At 37.4% G+C, this 18,984-nt stretch overlaps 1 protein-coding gene across 3 annotated transcripts; it reads right to left on the bottom strand.

Annotated features, from left to right (window-relative positions):
- Window positions 1-16,448: 16,448 nt before the first annotated feature.
- Window positions 16,449-18,659, bottom strand: LOC110169456 (sialic acid-binding Ig-like lectin 14). 3 transcript variants are annotated; one of them, XM_055155626.1, is made up of 8 exons: window positions 18,631-18,645; window positions 18,423-18,500; window positions 18,220-18,332; window positions 18,048-18,131; window positions 17,657-17,944; window positions 16,866-17,150; window positions 16,663-16,747; window positions 16,449-16,567 (listed from the first exon to the last, which is right to left on the bottom strand). In XM_055155626.1, exons 3-8 carry the CDS (start codon window positions 18,248-18,250, stop codon window positions 16,459-16,461), a joined length of 882 nt encoding a protein of 293 aa, XP_055011601.1. In that variant the 5' UTR covers window positions 18,251-18,332; window positions 18,423-18,500; window positions 18,631-18,645; the 3' UTR covers window positions 16,449-16,458. The 3 variants fall into 3 exon arrangements, with proteins under 3 accessions (XP_055011601.1, XP_055011602.1, XP_055011600.1); XM_055155627.1 differs by having other exon boundaries at window positions 18,048-18,221; window positions 18,293-18,332; XM_055155625.1 differs by having other exon boundaries at window positions 18,048-18,332; window positions 18,631-18,659.
- Between the last annotated feature and the right edge of the window lie 325 nt (window positions 18,660-18,984).

The raw sequence follows: 18,984 nt of genomic DNA, 5'->3' as shown, positions 1-18,984 counted from the left end.
TTTTCTAACCTCTAGAGGGCAGTGTTATACTACAGTGGCAGTGAGCACATGCTTCTGACTCAATTCTTGGTTGGAATTAGAATAATAATTTAGAATACACTACGAGAAAACTAATTATTTCATAATTGGAGGTTTTGGCACCTGAATACTTAAATATTGGACGCCGTTCTGCAGGTAAATTGCGTTTTCTTGCCTTTGGGAGCAAGCAAACGACACAGCGTGTAAGCTACGCATTTAATTCAATTTCCTTCTTTTCTTTATGTTAGGGACAAGGCCACTGGTGGCTGCAATATAAGTTTGCTAAGTTCAACTGTTGCATTGTCTTGAAAGGAATTAGCTATATTTTTAAACGATCTAAGGGAAATATCTAGACTCTAAGTAATCATACTGCAGTTTCTATATACGCCCCATTAAAAGTCGTGCTTTTTCAGAACACTCAGAACAAGCTATTCTCTCCGTTTTTTAATGTTTGTTTGCACGTGGCGAGTCTTCATTTAATGTAATTCAAAACATGTGCAACCACAGAATATAAAAACCCCATTAGAGGAAAATGTAGCTGCAAAATGGTTAGAGAAGTTTGACTGTTAGGTATTTTGTTTTAAACCATTGCATGCAGACATTTATGTGACTCACTCAACTTAAATCATTGTTTGTATGCCACACGAAATTGCTGTCAACTTTGTTCACATGTCAAAAGCTATGAACACACCAAACAACACGAGCAGTGATCAAGATATGCCTATCCAAGGAGCAAAAGACACATGTTTCAGCTTACTATTTTCATAAACCACCATAACACACTATAAAACAAGAAGAACAGAGCACCATAAATTTGAAATGTATTACTTTGTGTATTGTTTAGTACAACAATCACTATGCAGTAATATGAATCACAGAAACATGTGTTCTCTTAAAATTTATGGTCTATTGGTTTCCCCTAAAACGTTCAATGCTGAGATCAATACTTAGGACTTTATTTTCTACAACATATTCATATATATACTTGTACTTCTACTTACTGTATATATTATTATATTATTACACTTATTTTTCTTTTCTGGGCTATGTCATCTACATGGTTAATATTCCTCAATTTAGGCACACATGTTAATTTAGGATTTAGTAGCACATCACTGTGAACAGCTAATTATAGCCAGCAAATAAGGCTTAGTTCACACTTTATGGGCCTTTTAAATCATTAGTGCAAAGTATAACCAACAACTGAGACTTGTAAACTAATCTCCTGTGAAATCCTAAATATGAGTTTAATGTGGTGCTGATATTGTGTTTTTTCAGAGGTAACATTAGCAACAGAGTGGGAAAAGTAAGTAAAGTTAGTGAAATAATGTGTGTCTAGTCTAATGTATAGACTGTAACACATGTGGTTTGCATAGGCTTGTGTGTGGGGCCTGCTACATCTGGGCCCTTCCCTGAGGTGCTGAGTAGATAGGTGTAATATTTGTTGTGCAAAGATATGGCCTGGTGCCTAAGGGACCATCAAAGGGGCTCCATGTTTGATGAGGACTAGAAACCACAAGATGCCTCCTTAAGTCTGTGCTGGCGTCATTGTTTGTGATTGTGTTCGCAAGGAACAGCCTCTGCACCTGTGAGCAGAAGAGCCTTTGAAGTGCATAATTGTCTCCAGAATAGAGATTTAAAATTTAGGGTTCTATAAAGTCATGCACAAATCCTGCATGGGAGACAGCATTGGAAATAGCACATGAACAAGATTTTGATTTATTCTGTTTTCACAGTGCTGTTGGAGGAATTGGGGAGTTGTTAGAAAGAAGCAAAACACTGGAGAGAGTTTTAAAGCGAGCAGAGGGAAGGTATCCTGCTATTCAGGAACACAGGTCGAGATGGGAGAGGTGCCAGAGAGGCTTAAATCATCAAGTGGGAGCTCTGCAGGTGGACGAGGCGAAGAGTTCTTTGGCTAAAAAGTCCAGGATAAACATGGTGCTGCTGCCTGGTATAGTTCTAAACACAGGCCTGGAGGGTCAGGGTAACCTAACCATGTATTATTCGTGTTATATTAAGAGATTAAAAGGCAAAACAGCTGAAAGTGGTTGTTTTATTATTTGGTCATAATAAATCAAGAGAAATTGGATCATATATTGAAACAGTTATTGAAAAATGTTAAAGTGAACTGTGTAAGTGTAATTTCTGGTAGACGGTCTGTCCTCTGCTTGTGATGTAATGCTTTGTCTGCAAAGTCTCACAGTGTAACTTTTCTATCGAACATTTCTTGAATTACAGGTGTATTATTGATCAGAAATAGCTTGAAAAACATGTATTCTTACTTTGAGTGAGATTGAGTCACTACAGATCTGAATTGTATATGCCTGGTGACCACCTTCTTGTCTTCTTACATATAAGTTTAATGGAATACTTTGGAACCTTATAGGCAAACAGATGGTGAACCTTTCACCAGAAAAGTTACAGAGTGCCTTCAAATTGCTTATGGACACAATACCTACCTCTCTGCGTTTCCTTGACACATCTCTATGAGATAAATAGCAGAAGTAACACTAAAAAGGGTAAGTGTCTCCCCTGTATAGTCAATGTGATTAATTAGCAGTCGTGTCATGTGGCTCAGTTCAGGCACTCATCAGAGGTCTCCATGTTGGAATTCAAATGGGCGAAATGAATGGGAGGACCCTCTTGTGTGGACAGAGCAGAGCAGTGGGGGGTATGGGCACTCAGTCAAGGGCTAAGTGCTCCAGTGTATTTCTTCTCACTCTTAACTCCTCCATACATGGATTTAAGGTGATTGTTTAAGAACTGTGGAAAAAAGACACAAATTATGTTAATCTTAATGGGAACCCTGCAGGAACCCTGTAGCATTTCATTATAGTTTTATATTTTTTGTGTCTCTAATTTATTACAGATCCACTGGGTAACTAGAGATTAAACAAGAGGGGTGTAGTAACCTTATGTTCACATAGAGGGCAGCAAACACAATGCCTTGGGAATACACTGCAAAGCCAAACACAATGAATATTATCTAGACAAAAAGTACTTTATTACTTTGTGGTGCCAACATTCAGTGAATACGTCATCAGTCAATAAATAATTTGTAACTTTTTTTCCACTTCTGTTGTACACAATGACACTCAATATAAGCCACCAGGTTTTAAAAGTGTATAATTTCATCTTCTAATTGTTCCCTCATTTCTCTTCTCTGGTCTGTTACAGATCATTGCCATATTTGCTGCAACTGTTTATCTTTCTAGTGCTTATTTTTTTCACTTTGAATCAGAGCTCATCGGGGGGTTTCTCTGTAGAACTGATCTGATGCCTCTGGAGTGGCCTGTCGCCGTCGTGTTGCACTTGAGTGCTCACTGACACTGGCTGATTGCAGGAGGTTGCCCTCTCATATTTCCTCCCAAAGGAAAAAAGTTGGCTTGAATCCCAAATGATCTGTCCAGCCGGGTGCAGCAGCATGAGAAGGAAAAGCACTGGCATCTCCCCTGCCTGAAGACGGACTTGTTAGCTGGGTTTATTCTGGGATGTTTGGCAGGGGGCCATGGAGCTTGCAAAGCAAAAGCATTCACTGCATGAAGTTAACTGAGTAAGACACATATACACAAAGTCGTAAGTATAGAAACCCTAAATCTCTACAACTTTCATTTTAATGCAGGGTGAAAGTCCATGACATTGGCAGAGGTTCAGCCTCCTCAGGTAAACCTGCTTTCAAGTTAGTATAGCCATTTTAATAATCATATTTCATATATCATTCATCAGGTTGGATCTACCACTTGAAGGGTTTTCTCTTAGTTTGTTTAAACTTCTTTGTCTGTGGATACGGTTCTTACGTATTGATACGGTTCATACATATTGATATTTATTTATTAATCTCATACTTGATGTCATATAGATCATTTTGACTGTAAGGATGCATTTCAGGATTACCATGAAAACTTATTTTGCTTGTGTTAACAGACGCATTACAAACAACAAGAAAAAGTGGAAAACAGCTGTAGACAAAACTGAAACTTTAAACTTACTGTTCAAAGGTTCCCATTATTATGACTATAGTCCTGCTCCCCTGTCTTTGCAATGAACCAGACCAGACCAGTCAGTGTTTTTATTGTGTGGCCCAGTAACATATCATGGCTCCTACCAAGTACTGCAGAGGGTCAGTACTAACTGTGCACACTCCAAGACTTGTGATCGTCTACAGAGTGAGGAGGGTTAGAACTGGCTCAGATGTTTGGGGTGAGGGTGAAGGCTGCAAGCATGGCCTTTTGACATCCCAGCAGGACTCCAGTAATCCAACGCTCTTCTGCACTAATCCACAGCTTCACATGCCACGGAAAGAACTGCAACTGTTTAGCATTTACACATGACCCAGAAATAATGTCCAAAAAACTGAAATGAAAGAAGTGAATGCAACCTATTTTTAAATTCCATTATTCTATGAATCTGTGACATCTAGTTTGTCATTTTTTTCTCATTGTTACTCATGAATAAACTCAGAGTTTACTGTATTGAGAGTTTGAACCACAGGTGGCATGCAAGATAATCTGCCTCCGTCTCCTCATACAAAGAGCGTTTCTAATCATTTGCAAGATCCTAATTTGTTTTCCCTTTTTCCCTGATCTTTCTTTCTTTAGGTTTTCCCCTTCTATTGTTGTCAAGTAATACCGGTCTTTAGATGGATAAATAACCCAAGGCAGCTCTGCACAGTGACTTCAGTCTGTCACAATGGAACTTCAAAGTCCACCATAGATTTTAGCTTTGGGGCCATGAGAAGACGCTCAACCCGGAGATGACAAAAGACAGACACAGGTGGGTGTTTCTTTAAAATATAAAACAATACCACGTCAGATTTGTTCTTTGGTGTGTTGTCAAAATCTGTTGAGACATGTTGATGAATGAGACTGGGGGAAACAAGTAGCTAAAGAAGAAAAGAGTAGTTTTAAGAGCTTCAACTGTAAATTTTGGATTTTACTGCTGAGCTGTAAAAACACTAAGACGTCAAAATAACCTAAAGTAATAATCTTGGTAATCTTGGTTAAGATTTGTTGTAAAATAGAATAAACATACGGAAATTTAAAATGAATGACTTGTTTAAAATGAGAAAAAACAACTTGTTTAAAGAATATTAGCAATATGCATGAAAATGTTGTCATACACGTTATGGCTTGTTGATAGCGTTTTTACTGAATAAACCTCTTAATCATTTAACAAAGGCAATAATAACCCAAACTTGCATATGCCACTTTAATACTGGCATGAATAAAAAACCAAGCTCAAGCAGATTTTTTTCATCAGGTGAAAAGTTGGTCGTTTCCCATGGTTGGCAGACTGTTAAAGAGGAACATAATAGCGGATGTGGATGACATGGAGGCTTGGGCATATCCACTGAAGTCTTAGTCTATTAACTTTTGTGGTTTCGTACTCCATTGTATATGTGAATGGGAAGGGAATCCATGTTTTTTTTTCCATAATTGTACTACAACAATACATTGGATTATTGCAAGGAAGTAATAGTTTTCCTGTTGAGCTAATGTCAGATCTCTAATGAAGACAAGTGAAGTGGAGTGATCCCATAGTTGTATAGTGCACTTTACAGGGAATAGTTATGTTTGTTCCATAGTGTTTTTCAGTGCATTTGTACTGCTTGCTGTTACTAAAGACATGATACTGTGAAATCTGATGAATTACAATGACAATGACTACTAATTAATCAGTAAAACAATCTTTGAAAATCAATATTTCAATGAAAAAAAAAAAATCAGTGCTCAAGATAATTTAAGACACTGAAACTGTAAAAACTGCACTTAACCCACACTTCAAAATTTTTGAATAACTCAAGATGCAAAAAATAAGTACAATAAACCTAATGTGCAGTATTTAGAAGAAGTAGCTATAATACTAATACTATGTAGTAATAGATATTCCTATGCTCTGTAGCTCGAATGTTGTCTTTGTTGTCGTCCCACTAGCCCAGTTAAAACCAGGCTCTATAAATAAAGGGTCCAAAAATATTGCTGATTTTTACAGGCTAAAATAAATCAATATAGTTATTTTTGTAAGAAGCCTAGTGTTAAACAACAGTGCTTTGTGAAAATCAGAGGCAAAAGAAGAAACAGTCTGTTGAAATAGCTGTAGCAATAGCACGGCTGAACAGGCTGTCAAAGTCTGAATCCCTTTAACTTGAGTCACTGTGCTGAGGATGTGCTGATGATTGCAACTCAGTGTAATTGCAGAGTAGATCAAACGCTGGAGGCAGTGGCACTTGCTGAAGACAAGTGTACGTCCAAGGCCTTGGCAGTGTTGGGAAACTCAAATTAAAGGCCTGGGATTATCATTATTGCTGTCTTTAGAAGCAATTGACCCACAGTAAACTGACCTCACCGGCTCCCTTTGGTAATATAATGCTGTACTAGTTGTTTGTATGTAATTAGCGTATATAGTGTCTGTCTGTGATCACCATGAACTCACTGGTGAGCATTTATGTTATCTACTGTAAATTTCAATCAGATCTATGTTCCTTCATTTACAACAGCTTATTCTTATCAGGTCACAAGGCTGACAGCAATTTATGGATCAGGATTCTTTGAACACATACATGTCTGTGACAGGTAGAAATTAAGGAAGGGTAGAGGAAACAGTGGAAGAACATTATTAAATATTGAGCTGACTCAGTATTTGTTTGGACTCTGGATTTTATTCTAACTCACTAATTTTAAATTTACTCTCAAGGAATCTTATTCTTTACAGGAACAATTTGTAAGATTTAGATTTAAAGTTACATAAACATGAGCTGTGAAGTAGCATGTAGCATATCAAATATCACATTTACCTATAACAATTGCCTTGCTCGTGTATAAATAATTAACATTAGACATGGTGGCCATGTTGTAATTAGTTGTTTTTGTCCTCAGTACGCTTTCACATGATGCATGGCCTGTACATATACAAATATTGCAACAAAAAACAAACAAACAAACAAGTTAAGGTAGGTTTAGTTGCGATTGTAGTACCTTTTTTTTTTTTTTTTTTTAACAGCAAATGGGCTACTTACTGTACATTTAGTACCAGTCCTTTATCAGAGTAAATTATAATCTACTACTAAAGTTCTTGCTCCCATTCATAAAAAACTACCCTCTCTTATCTATGCATTTCCTAAAAAAGTCACCTGACTGGCTCCACATGTCCCCCCTGAGTCTACGCCTGTGTGTCATTGATGGAGTTCAGATCCTATCACAAACACTTGCCGCTAGCTTTCCACAGTGTTGGATAAGACTGTTTGCTCACTTAAGGCCACCCGTCACCTACTTCTCCTCTGTGGCCTTTACAACTACAAAAGGTAAAGGAACAGGAGACCAGATCAGACTAGATAACTTTATGTTTGAGAATTGGAGAATGGCAGGATATTTCCAAGCAAACAGTAGGTATTGGTAATGTTAAAATCACCAAAAGTAGATTATGAAGACAAATTGGGTGTGTGAGACAAATGTCAACGTAAAGTGATGCAGAGGGAGATGCTAGCCAGGGATGCATTGAGGGGGCTAAAGCCAGACTGGAGTGGCTGGCTTCTGAGGGCTGTGTGGTATGTGAGAACTAAGGATAACAGAGCAGCCATTACCTTTAATGCCTTGTACATGATTAGGGCAAAGGCCAGAGAGAACCTGAATGTTGTCAAAGTTATTGTCAAAGTATGTTTGGTCTGGCCAGTCCCAGACATGTATGTATAGTGCATAGTTAATAGGTAGGATATGAAGATTTATTTTAATTTCAAATTTCACAAACATGACCTGATCTTATCTCTGTCCCCAGATAAGAGATAGACATGTTCATATCCAGCACTGCAAAAAATATACAAAATACAAGATGACAAAATTATCTCCATTTTTGGTTCTCAAGATGATCATCCAGTTTGAAAGCAGAATGAGCCTCTGTGACAGGGTTCTGTTTCTGAGTAATAAAGACGGCATAGTCAAAAAAGTGATTTATTGTGATCAACCTTCCCAAAAGGTTTGAAGAGTGCACAGTGAAAGATATCTACAATATTAACCGCAAATAATGCTTCATAAATCATAAGCTCTCATAGTTACTTTCTCTGTAACATGCCCTGACCCATACTTAGGGAAGGAGAGTGACCTTCTTTTATCCACCACATGAGTCTCTAACATGGCTTGCCTGTTCTAACACCGAAATCTAGTGGGCCCATACTGAGAATGAGAGAAAAATGCATTTGTCTTATTTGCAGGTTAAGGCCATGGAAGGCTCTGGCAATGCAGGTTCAGTTGTGATTGAACCCATACCCTATTTTTAAGAAGCAACAAAAGGGATCTGTTAGTGCTTGCAGTTTTTACACTGAAAAATATATCTCATGCTTACTAGGAACGTGAGAATTGCAGCTAAAAAAGCTACAGATAGTTCCTCAGCAAAACTACCATCACCACTGTCACTCTTTTTCCATCTCTACTGTCCATATGTCAACAAGCAATTATTACATCATACCTACTAATTTGGGTGCTCAGGTAATAAAGTGTCAATATATGTCTTAAAATGTTTTGATAAGACAGTTGGCCTCAAGGATGTATCACTATTATTGTATGTCTAAGCCTTAAATACTCCAGAAACATGGTGCCCTTAAGCTGACCCTGTGTTCAGCCTGCAGGCCTTGCAGCACTGTACCAACATGCATTTTCCATTGTTGGAAGTGTGATTACAAGAATGATGTAATGTGCAGAGTTGCCTGGGGCTACATTGGGGCTGCTGCTGCTGCTGTTGGTGGAATAATTTGCAATCTTCTGTTTTGTTTGTTTTACCTCACATTGGATGGAATTCCCCCCTTATCTAAATCCAATAATTACTCAAAGCTGGATGTCAAAACACTTTCCATTATCATCAGAGCCCCCTTTACCCTCTTCACCCTTTGATGCCACAGTCTGGAGGACTTTTTTAGCTCAGGCGACTTGTCAAACTCATAACCACGGACTTAGATCTGTCTCTGGGATACACAGGGGATAAAATGTAGACTGTAGAGATTAAGACCACACAAAGGTGTCAGAAATGTTCTTACGTTGATAGATAATGAAGTTGGTTATGAATGTTCTCTGAACATATATCTTGAAATAGAGGATCTTTATACAAAATATTTAAAAGTGAACCAAAAATAGAGCCAGTGGCACTGCCTGATCTTTCCTGAGTCCACTTGCACTGTGTTTTACTTAAACTTAAATAATCCCCTTCATGCAATGTTTTGTAAGTGTCTGTACCTAACAAAAACCTAGTTAATTACATTTGAACATGCAGTCACTTCCCCCTGTAAACACCATTAATGTATGGTCTGGTGTAACTTACCCAAGTCTTATCCACAGAGAGTAATTAAAACTGTGTCTGTGTGACTAATGACAACAGTGTCTAAAACAAAAGGTTAAAGGGCATCAGTGACTCTGGCCTGAAAAATATCTGTAAATCCCTCTCGTCTGTTGACACGAAGGGGAAGCTTAACTTGTCGAAATAACAGCAAATCATGGACATTTAAATCTTGTTAGTGTGGGACAGAAAAGACAAAGGTACATTACATACGTAAACTGTGTAATGGTAAATAAAACTGAACTGAAGTCACTCTTGAAATAATAGATTTTAGTATAGAGTCAAGTGCCAGTCTCTTCATGCATGTCATAGGTGCCCACTGTGCAAAACAGTGGGCACCTATGACATTTCTGGGATCAAAGTACTGCATGTAGATAAACGTAGCACAGACAACCCTGCGTATTGTGAATGTTTTGAAAGAAATACGGCATAGGGAACCAGTATTAGGTTTTATTATTATAAATCAAGCATGCTGTGATTAACAATTAGCAGAAAACCAGGCTTATTCCTCTTCAGTGATTCTGCTTGACTTGTGTGGCTTAAAGATGTATGTGAATAAGGTAGCTGGCTGGAAACAGCTGGGGACCGCTCCTCTGAAAAGTCTCCAGTCTGGAGATTTGTTGTACATTGTAATGCAATGTTTTGGACTCATTTTAGAGAACTGAAAGCAATCTGCCCTGGGTGAATAGAAGCAGAGGTCCCATTCTGGGACGCATTCTGCTGATTTGCTGGGACAAAAAGGAAAGAAGGAAAAAACATTTTGCTCCCATGAATGCAATTCAATCGCCTTATGCCTCTGACTAAGATGAATGAGCAGCATATGTTTAATCAAGCCATAAACTGCTGAAAGCAAAGCATAAATTACTGACAAATCACAGAAGATTTTGAAAATGTGAATAATGACTGCTGTGATTTCCTTTCATTAATAACTCTTTGCCTCTGACGTGTAAATTATTACCGGTGTGGTTCATTTTGACTGCGTATTATATGACCACCAATCTTATGCCCCATCATGTCAGAGGCACTCTTTAAACTAAAGTGAACGCTGCGCCTGTCACTGCTCGGCCTCCTCCTTTGGCAGAACCAGGAGTCCCTGCGTGGGGCCACCCTCTGACATCAGCGGGCCCCGCAGCCCTGGGAAGTGTAGCATGTGAGCTTCCCCAGGTCATTAGAGAGAGGCTTGAAAAGACTGTCACCAGGAAGGAGATAAGCCGCGAGGGGCGCAGTAATAAGGCCTGGAATAATGGCCCCTCTGTGGAGAACCACTGAGGACGCAGACTCTGGATTAAAGGGAGACTGAAAAGGAGAAAGTCAATGGACAAAATATGAAGCTATGTTCACCAATCAGGACCAAGCCTTCACGGGGATGTGTCAGTTTTGAAGCGCAGCAAACTTTCTATTTTAAACACTGTTTCCGTGATGCTTTAATTCTATACTTACTCACAACCTGGGGATAGGTTCTGGGTGCAGTCTGATCCAGGTTATATAGAGGCCCTGGTTGAAGGATGGGTCAAATGCAGCTTACAAATGTCTGTATGGGGACAATAAAGTCAACAAATACCATGCATTGCAAATATAACCAAAGGCTTTTGAACTGCGTTGGTGTACTGGGTTCACTTGAGAATTAAATAAAAGCTTTGGAAGAGCCTGCTGTCACAAAAAATGTAATAAAATGTTTCAACTAGAAAGTTAGAAATTAAACGGACTATTGTTCTTTTAAGAAGTGTAGTTCCCACTCCCACTTCCCAGGGATGCCCACATTAACCTAATTTCCCATAAAAGTGGCTGTTACAATCCTACCTCATTAAGATTCTCATAAATTAAGACTTCCTGAAAATAAGCCCTGATCTCTGTTTATATCCTGTTAGTTTAAATACATCCAGACGGTTCCATGATGCAAAGTCATGACAATAAGAATACCATGTGTCCCAAGGCAAACTGTTTGGATCAGGTAAATGTATTCTATAAGATGAATAGCCATACTTTTATGATTGACCTTAAGAGGGCAGCTTTAAATAAAAGTTTATTTGTTCTTTAATGTGTGTCAGAGAATACAGCAAGGTCAACTTCAAAACCAACATTATGAGATTTGAGAAAAATGCATTTAATCACTTAATAACATGTGGGAAGACCTTGAGAGGTCATCTTGGCTTAAACAAAACAAAAAGTTCCAACTAAATTGAGAATTGGTGATGGTTAATCAAGACTAACCATGGGGTAGAGTACTGAAACTAAATGACCAAGAGCCCCCTTTGGATTTTATCTCTCCACTGAGATGTAGTGAGTTCATTTACATTCAATGTATGTTTTGCTGGTTATTTGCTGTATTCAGAAAATCCAAAATGTCTCAAGTCTCATGACAATCAAGACCTTCACAATCTGTAAGTAAACCTTGTAAAACTTAGTAAGCTAGTTCATTTTTAATTAGCTTAGGGTGGTTAGGTGCATTATGTTTGTGGGTTATCCACCACATGCTTGACTTAATGGTTAAAGTTGTTATTGTTGTCTGAAATGCTCCAGTATATTGTATAGCAAAAATCTCTTGTAGCTTGCAATTATTCTTTTAGAAGGGGTTTTGTTCCTAATCAACATGATTTTTTTACTGGGAGCAGAGCCACCTCTCTACAGTTAGTCAGTTTAATGCCATACTGTGTATATTTAGTGGAACATTACATGGAGCCAAGCAAGTGGTAAACTCTCTACCAGAAAAGTTACATAGTGTACCTTTAATGCTAACTGCCCCCTGAAATAGTACCTATAAAGCATATTACATCTAGTTTCTTTCCCTGTGTCATTCATAAGTCCCTGAAGTTTGTCACTGTGGCCCCCCCAAGCCGCAGTCTGCAGTCTCATTGTCCTCTCATCATTGTCAGTGTCAGTGTCAGCTCCATGCACAATACCCCATGGCCACCCCACCGCTAACACTGCTAAAGCTTACCCTGAGCAGGCTGGGCCTCCCGAGTCTCAGCTGTCAGTCCAGTGAGCTCTACTCTTTTACTGCTGGCGTAAAAAAATTCTAAACTTTTCCAGATTTTGATTTTTGGAAAGCTTGCACCAAAGATTAGCCTGCAGTGAGCTACAAGACAGGACTGAAAAAGAGATTGAATGGGCATTTTCATTCATACCAACTAATGGGTGGTCTTTCTACCTCCGAAAAGAACAGTATAGAAGCAGCGTATCGAAAAGCGCTTCATACAATGTCACCTCCAACAATAATGTGCAGAAACGCTCCGGAGTTGGGACTTCCTGGAAAGACGTTTACTTTGACCCACTCCTTTTTTTTGCTAAAGGGATTTTCAAAGGCCAAGCGGGGAAGCTGTCATGAACCCAACCCCCCCAAAGCTTTTCACCCTGCTAGCCTTCTTTTCCTTCTTTTCCAAGCTTTGTTTGCTCAAGAGGTGTCAAAGATAACCGTGTCTTTAACCCGCAAAGCTCTACCTGGAGATTTATCCATCACTCAAACTCCACTCGTCCAGGCCGCTGAGGCCAAGTCATTTGTTCATTCAAAAGAAGGCATTAGCAGGTTCCTTCCAGATGTCAGCCTTTCTTTAGCATTCAATGTTTGGAAGTTTGCACACTGCGTCCCCGGACAACAGGGGGGGGTTGAGGTGAGGTGTTGTGTGAAGCAGGCAGGTGGGGGCGCTTTGCCTTGCTGGTGTTGTGCAAACATAGACTATGGAAATTAAGTCTATAGGGAACCACAACCGACGCATCACTGTCTGTCATCTCACTATGGGATACACACATACACACAAGGAGGATAGTTGCGTGGGGCTGACAGTGGCTGCATGCAAAAGACGCTTTGATCAGTTTCTCTCAGATCTCAGAGCTACAGCTTCACTGCCATTTAGTACTGTTTACACAACTTTATCTCCGCCTAGCACAATACCTGGAGTGCTCATCTTTATCAGCCTACACAAAATGTATGGAGAGTATTTGCCTAAACCTGATTCTATAATACAAGTTTAGTTATTATTGTTCATTTCCAGACAGCGTTTCATTAGCACAAGCTTGTCCATTGAATAACTTTCTTTTAGAGCATGCTAGTTATTATGTGAAATCCTTAAGCAAATGTATGAGACAATATTTGGTCTTTTTTATTCAGGTCGTAGGGTTTCTATTGAAAGATTTCTATTAAAGGTACTAAATTGACACACAAGAATAATTATAAAATAATTATCTCTATTGGCTATTGTATTCATCAAGAGGTATAGTTTGACTTTGATTACTGTTACGTCACTGTCCCAGGCCTGGGAAAATGACTTCTTGTGAGGCATCTGGTATAAAGGTAAAGTGACCACAGAAAGAAAGTGAAAAAGACTTCTTTCATATTATGTAGGTAGTTTGAATTATCACTTGAAATTAATGCTGTTGCAGAGTAAATATTTCAACTTGATTTCGATACTAAGAAAAAGGTTTGTTTTTCAGTAGTTTTAAAATTAGGTCTGATAAAGATCAAGGATGTTCTTAAACTATTTAGGAGATCAAATGACCATCTTGTTTCAGTACTAGCATTGGTATTGATTCGTATCTGATACTTTTGACAGCCCTACTTTTTACAAGACTCAGTATTAGTTTTTACTGTGTAATTTTTTTCCACCAAATCAAAAGTTAGAAACTCAGCACTCACTCTTCACTCTTGTCACTTCACCCACCTTGCCTAGTATGAAGGTGTTTGGCATTATATTTGTTTAGGATAGTATAAATAAATCTATAGTAATCATTACAAGGTTGATCATTGTATGCAAAAATCACTTCATCAGACATATTAACTTAAAATATGAAATATCACGGGGCATTTTTGTAAAGCGCACACTGCAGATCTGAACTGGTGTATGCTGAGGTCACTGGTTTCTGTTGGGGGTAGCTCTAAATGAGGACCACCTGGACTACAGCTAATCCTCGTCCCTCAGGTCTGTCTCCACTTCATGCACTCATGCCACAGGATTTACACAGCCTCTATTCGAAACAGGCCGTCAAGTTTATCTCTTTGTGCTTGGTTTAGTGAGAAATATAACAAAAAGCTGTTTCTTCTGAATGATGGCTCAGGGACAGTGCACGTGATTGTTGTAATGTGGGAAGAAGACTTTGTCATTACTATAAAATGTTTTCATATTTGGAATTTTTCATAACAGCGTGTTTAAATGAGTTCGGACAGTCCAGTATAGAGAACATTTGGTTCCTATTAAGATCTAATGCCATGGTAAAACTCGTATCATCAACTAAGCCAGTCACTTTGCCTGTATCAGATAGGACTTTGCTGTACTATGTATGTTATATCAGTCAGTGTGAGACAGCATAGTGACCACATGTCTATTCATAGATTACAGGGCATAATTTGATAAAGTACAAACTAGACACTGTGTTTCTTGTTAGCTGCATGAACAGAAGAGCACAATCTAACATTATTTTGAAAATAATAGAGAGGTAGAGTTTTGTGTGGATATTTTATGGCCATATGTGTAGCTGTAGTAATATATATATGTTTTACATCATTGAGAAATAACTTGCATATAGTTAATGATAGGAAAATGTATTTAGTGACAGAATACTGAATACCTGCATTAAAATGTATTTTGTACTATATTCTTATATATGGTCCAGTCAGCGTACTGTAATTAGAATACTTAATAATACTTCTACACCAAGTTGCATTTAAATTATTGTATAAAAACTAGTGATGTAATAATAACCGAAATATTGCGATATCATATCGTCAAAAGTCTCCCAGTAATATCGTGGACTGTCACAATATGTCAAATTACAACTTCTTTTGCTTAAATGCATGGTTTTATAGTAGCAACAGCTTATGAACATCAGAAACTACATATCTCATGATTCATTTCAGTGTAAACAACATGAAAATATATGTTTTTTACTTAAATTCTTGGGATTATGATGGAAATAATTCACACCAAAATCTTTATTTTTTATTTTAAAAGCAAAAATGAGTCCCATCTACAATTATATTAGCCTCCTCAAAATATCACAGTAAATATCATACAATGAGATGCACGTGGTGATAATATCGTACCTTGAGATTTGGTTATCATTACATCCCTAGTAAAAACACAACACAGGATTAAAAACTGTTTCATGGTTGTTTCACTGTTTTGCATTTCCTAGTATTCACTGAAAAAAGAGAAATGCACTCACCACAAAAGCTGTGGTTTCTATTTCACTCACCACTGCTGTGCCATTTGAAGCTTAAATTGTGTGATCAAGTACAACCATGTATTCCTTTGATTTGAGAAAAGCAGCTGTATTCTGAAAAAGTAACTACCAGAATACAGTTACTCAAAATTTGTATTCAGAATATGTACTCTTGGGACATGTATTCAGTTACTTCCCAATACCAACAACCTATGCTAAAGTTAAGTAGATATTGAACAAAGTGACCACTAGTATGCAGTGTTTAACGGGAAGAATTTGGAGAAGACTAATTTTAGACACTCAGCTATCTGTAAATATAGGCTATCTGTGCCTTTGACTTTTCTGGGTCCAGTTCAAGTGGAAGAACAAGGTCTTTATCAAGGCACACATTCACACATTGAAAAGATACTACAGGAAATTCACCACAGAGCTTCATCTGATTGTAGTGTGTTTTACAGTTTGTATGGTTTTATTTTAGCTTTAGGTTAAAATCAGATGAAAACGAAAAACAGAAGTGAGGATTTAGGTATAAACTGGCTCTTCATTTATATCTCAGTCAAAACATATGTCAAAACAGATGTTTGGCCTCAGTCTGGTGTAATACATTATACTGCAGAGACTAAGACCAAGACATTTATCAAGTAGAAACTTTATTTTAAGTCTCCAGTAACACAAAATTTCTTATTGAAGTTTATTTATATAGCACATTTAAAACAACTTCAGATGACCAAAGTGCTTCATAAAAACAGAACAAACAGATGTACAGACAACACAATACATGTGAATATACATATACACATATTAGAAAAAACATAATAAATAATAAAGCCTTACATTTTGACAGTGTACAAAATGTAAATAAAGCAATCCACTAGTTATTTGTTGTTGTACATAAATCAAGATTTATAGAGCATATTTTAAAACTATGCAACATGTAAATGAAAAAAAAAAAAACATTTGCCATTTAAGTTATTCTAAATTGTGGTGTGGAGAAATATTACTGTACTCCTGCTCCACAGCGGTCCTCCTCAGATTAGCATACATGTTCACTTCTTCATTGCATTTTCTTTTTTGAGCCCTGTAATTTAAAGACAGTTCAGTACTCTAGAAGTCATAAACATTTGCAATTACTAACTTACTAACTTTGTAAAGAGTCAGATATAGCGTACTTACTGTTTGTACTGGAAAATGACTATTATGAGCATGACGAGGCACAGGCAAAGGGAAACACCAGTGATGCTCCAGGGTACACTTACAGCTACAATATAAATCTTTTGTATACTATTCTCTTCATCATTAGTCTTCAAAACTTTGATTTATTATGACATAATTTATGTTAATGTGCAATAAAAAAAACATTAAATATACTAACTTACCATTTTTTGTTTCGCAAGTAGGGTTGGAGATGCTTCTTTGAGCAGTGAAATTCTTTGTTTCACTTCCCAGGTAGTTGCTGCTGACACATCTTATGGTAAAGTTGTAAGATTCTTGAATGTGCATGATTCCTTCTGCAGTTTGGCTGTCATTATACTTTGTGACGCTGAATTCATTGGGGCTAAACCAGTGTATAGATGGCAGGGGATTTCCTTGACTTATACACTTGCAAACAATTGTATTTTCTTTGTGAACACACTTAGAAGAACTTAATATTTTAGGTGGATCTGAAAGAAAAATGTAGTTAATTTGTAGGGGTGGGCAAAAAAGTCAAAATATCAATATATCGTATCGTTTAATGTGATGATACAGTATCGATATTGGGGGCTGCTGTATCAATATATCACCAAGAATATTTTTTAGTATAGTTTATTAAATTATTTTGTTACAGCTCTGCAGTTTTGTTGTTTGTTTGAAGGAAGGAAACTCATTTATGCGACACATTTGACATATTCACTGTTTTGATGATTAAAATGTTTGTGTTTCATTTTTACTTTGCACAAGAAGTGGTTTAACAAAGACTTTTAGTATCACAGCCAGGATTTAGCCTTTATTTTTTTATTGAACTGTATTGAATCGATTTGAAATATATTGTATTGAATCGAAAGTGCACTGTATCGAGATATGTAATGTATCGTGGCCTATGTATCGAGGTATGTATCATATCGGCAACTTCTTAATGATACCCAGCCGTATTAAGGAGAAAATAATAATATTGTTTCGTGGCACTTACATTGTACTTTCAAGATGACAGTTTTTTCAGTTAGAACGTTATATCTGTAATGCAGTCGACATGTGACGTTGGTGTTATGGTCCTCTGCTCTGGGGGTGATCTGAACTGTGCTAGTCTTCGGGCTGTACCGCATAATGTTGTGCCGTCGTGGGATGGGAGTCATCTTTGGCCCTGTCCATGAGATTTCGGGAGATTCTCTGTTGCACAGCATAGGAGCAGTACATCGCAGAATAGTTGGCTGTCCTTTGATAAGATTATGCATTGTCACCTCGGGGCTTTTTGTTGAAGCTGAAATAAAATGCATTACTTGGAATGTGTTGGATGTATACTGTATTAATAACAGTATAACAGTAGCAGTCTAAGTGAAATGTACTTCATTCTTTGTACTTACCAGACACAGAAACTTGAACAGTTTTTGGATATGTGTATGTTTTATTGTGTCCCCACTCAAGTCTCAAGCCAAAAACATACTCTCCTGGTGGCAGCGATTGCAATGTCAAACCATTGTGTCTTGGAAACGTTAAAGGGCCATTTCTCAATTCCGTATTTCCATAAAACCAGACCTCTGTATAAAGAAACGTTACATTTTTCCATGGTGGGGTATATTCATAAGGTATTTTAAAGCACTCTCCGTACATCTTTGTAATGTGCTTTGTTTTGTTGAAGGAAACAGTAACTGTAAAATAACATATACAACAGAGTCTTTTATCAATTTAAAATGATTTAATTGCTTTAATTTTTAGGCTTTAGTCTGCATCATACATACCTGTGTAATTTTGACAGAGAGTGGTCCTCACAAATAAATATAGAATTACTTGATGAATTAAACTCATTTTTTTTCAATCTGAAATGTAAAAGGTGAACAATTATGAAATTGTTGAGCCTTACCCTGTCTATTTGTATTTTACCATATTTTTTAAAAATCATTAACAATATTAAACAACTACATATTAAGATTATAAGTTTGTGCTCACCTCTCAGAAGCTGCTGAGATCTAGATTTGACAAACCCAAACAGGATATTTTTCTGTGTTGTGTGTGAGGAAGTGGTCGACACTTCCTCACACACAACCCTAGTTTGGCTTTATTCCAGCCATTAAAATTCAGATTAAAAATGTATTATGAAAATATACAACTTAGACTTAGACAAACCAAATAATTTCCCTTGTGGATACAAGGGAAATTATTTGGCCACAGAGCTCACACATCACAATAAATATAATAACGAAGAGCAAAAATATAAATGGTCATATCAATCAATCAATCAAACTTTACTTATAGAGCACTTTTCATACAAAAACATGTAACATAAAGCACTTACGTTCAAAA

This window comes from Boleophthalmus pectinirostris, unplaced genomic scaffold, assembly GCF_026225935.1.
Source record: "Boleophthalmus pectinirostris isolate CB_2022bp ecotype Guang Dong unplaced genomic scaffold, ASM2622593v1 HiC_scaffold_2, whole genome shotgun sequence".
Classification (NCBI taxonomy): domain Eukaryota; kingdom Metazoa; phylum Chordata; class Actinopteri; order Gobiiformes; family Gobiidae; genus Boleophthalmus; species Boleophthalmus pectinirostris.
Note: the sequence above shows the minus strand (reverse complement) of the source record. Positions and strands in the feature narration are given on the sequence as shown.

Excerpts from the sequence above, each read along its gene's own strand:
- LOC110169456 (XM_055155625.1), bottom strand. The coding sequence starts at position 18,489 with ATGAGTTTAATTCATCAAGTAATTCTATATTTATTTGTGAGGACCACT. Across the intron at positions 17,151-17,656 it reads TGTCATCTTGAAAGTACAAT|ATCCACCTAAAATATTAAGT; the intron begins GTAAGTGCCACG and ends TTTTTCTTTCAG. Across the intron at positions 16,568-16,662 it reads GTCATTTTCCAGTACAAACA|GGCTCAAAAAAGAAAATGCA; the intron begins GTAAGTACGCTA and ends TTTAAATTACAG.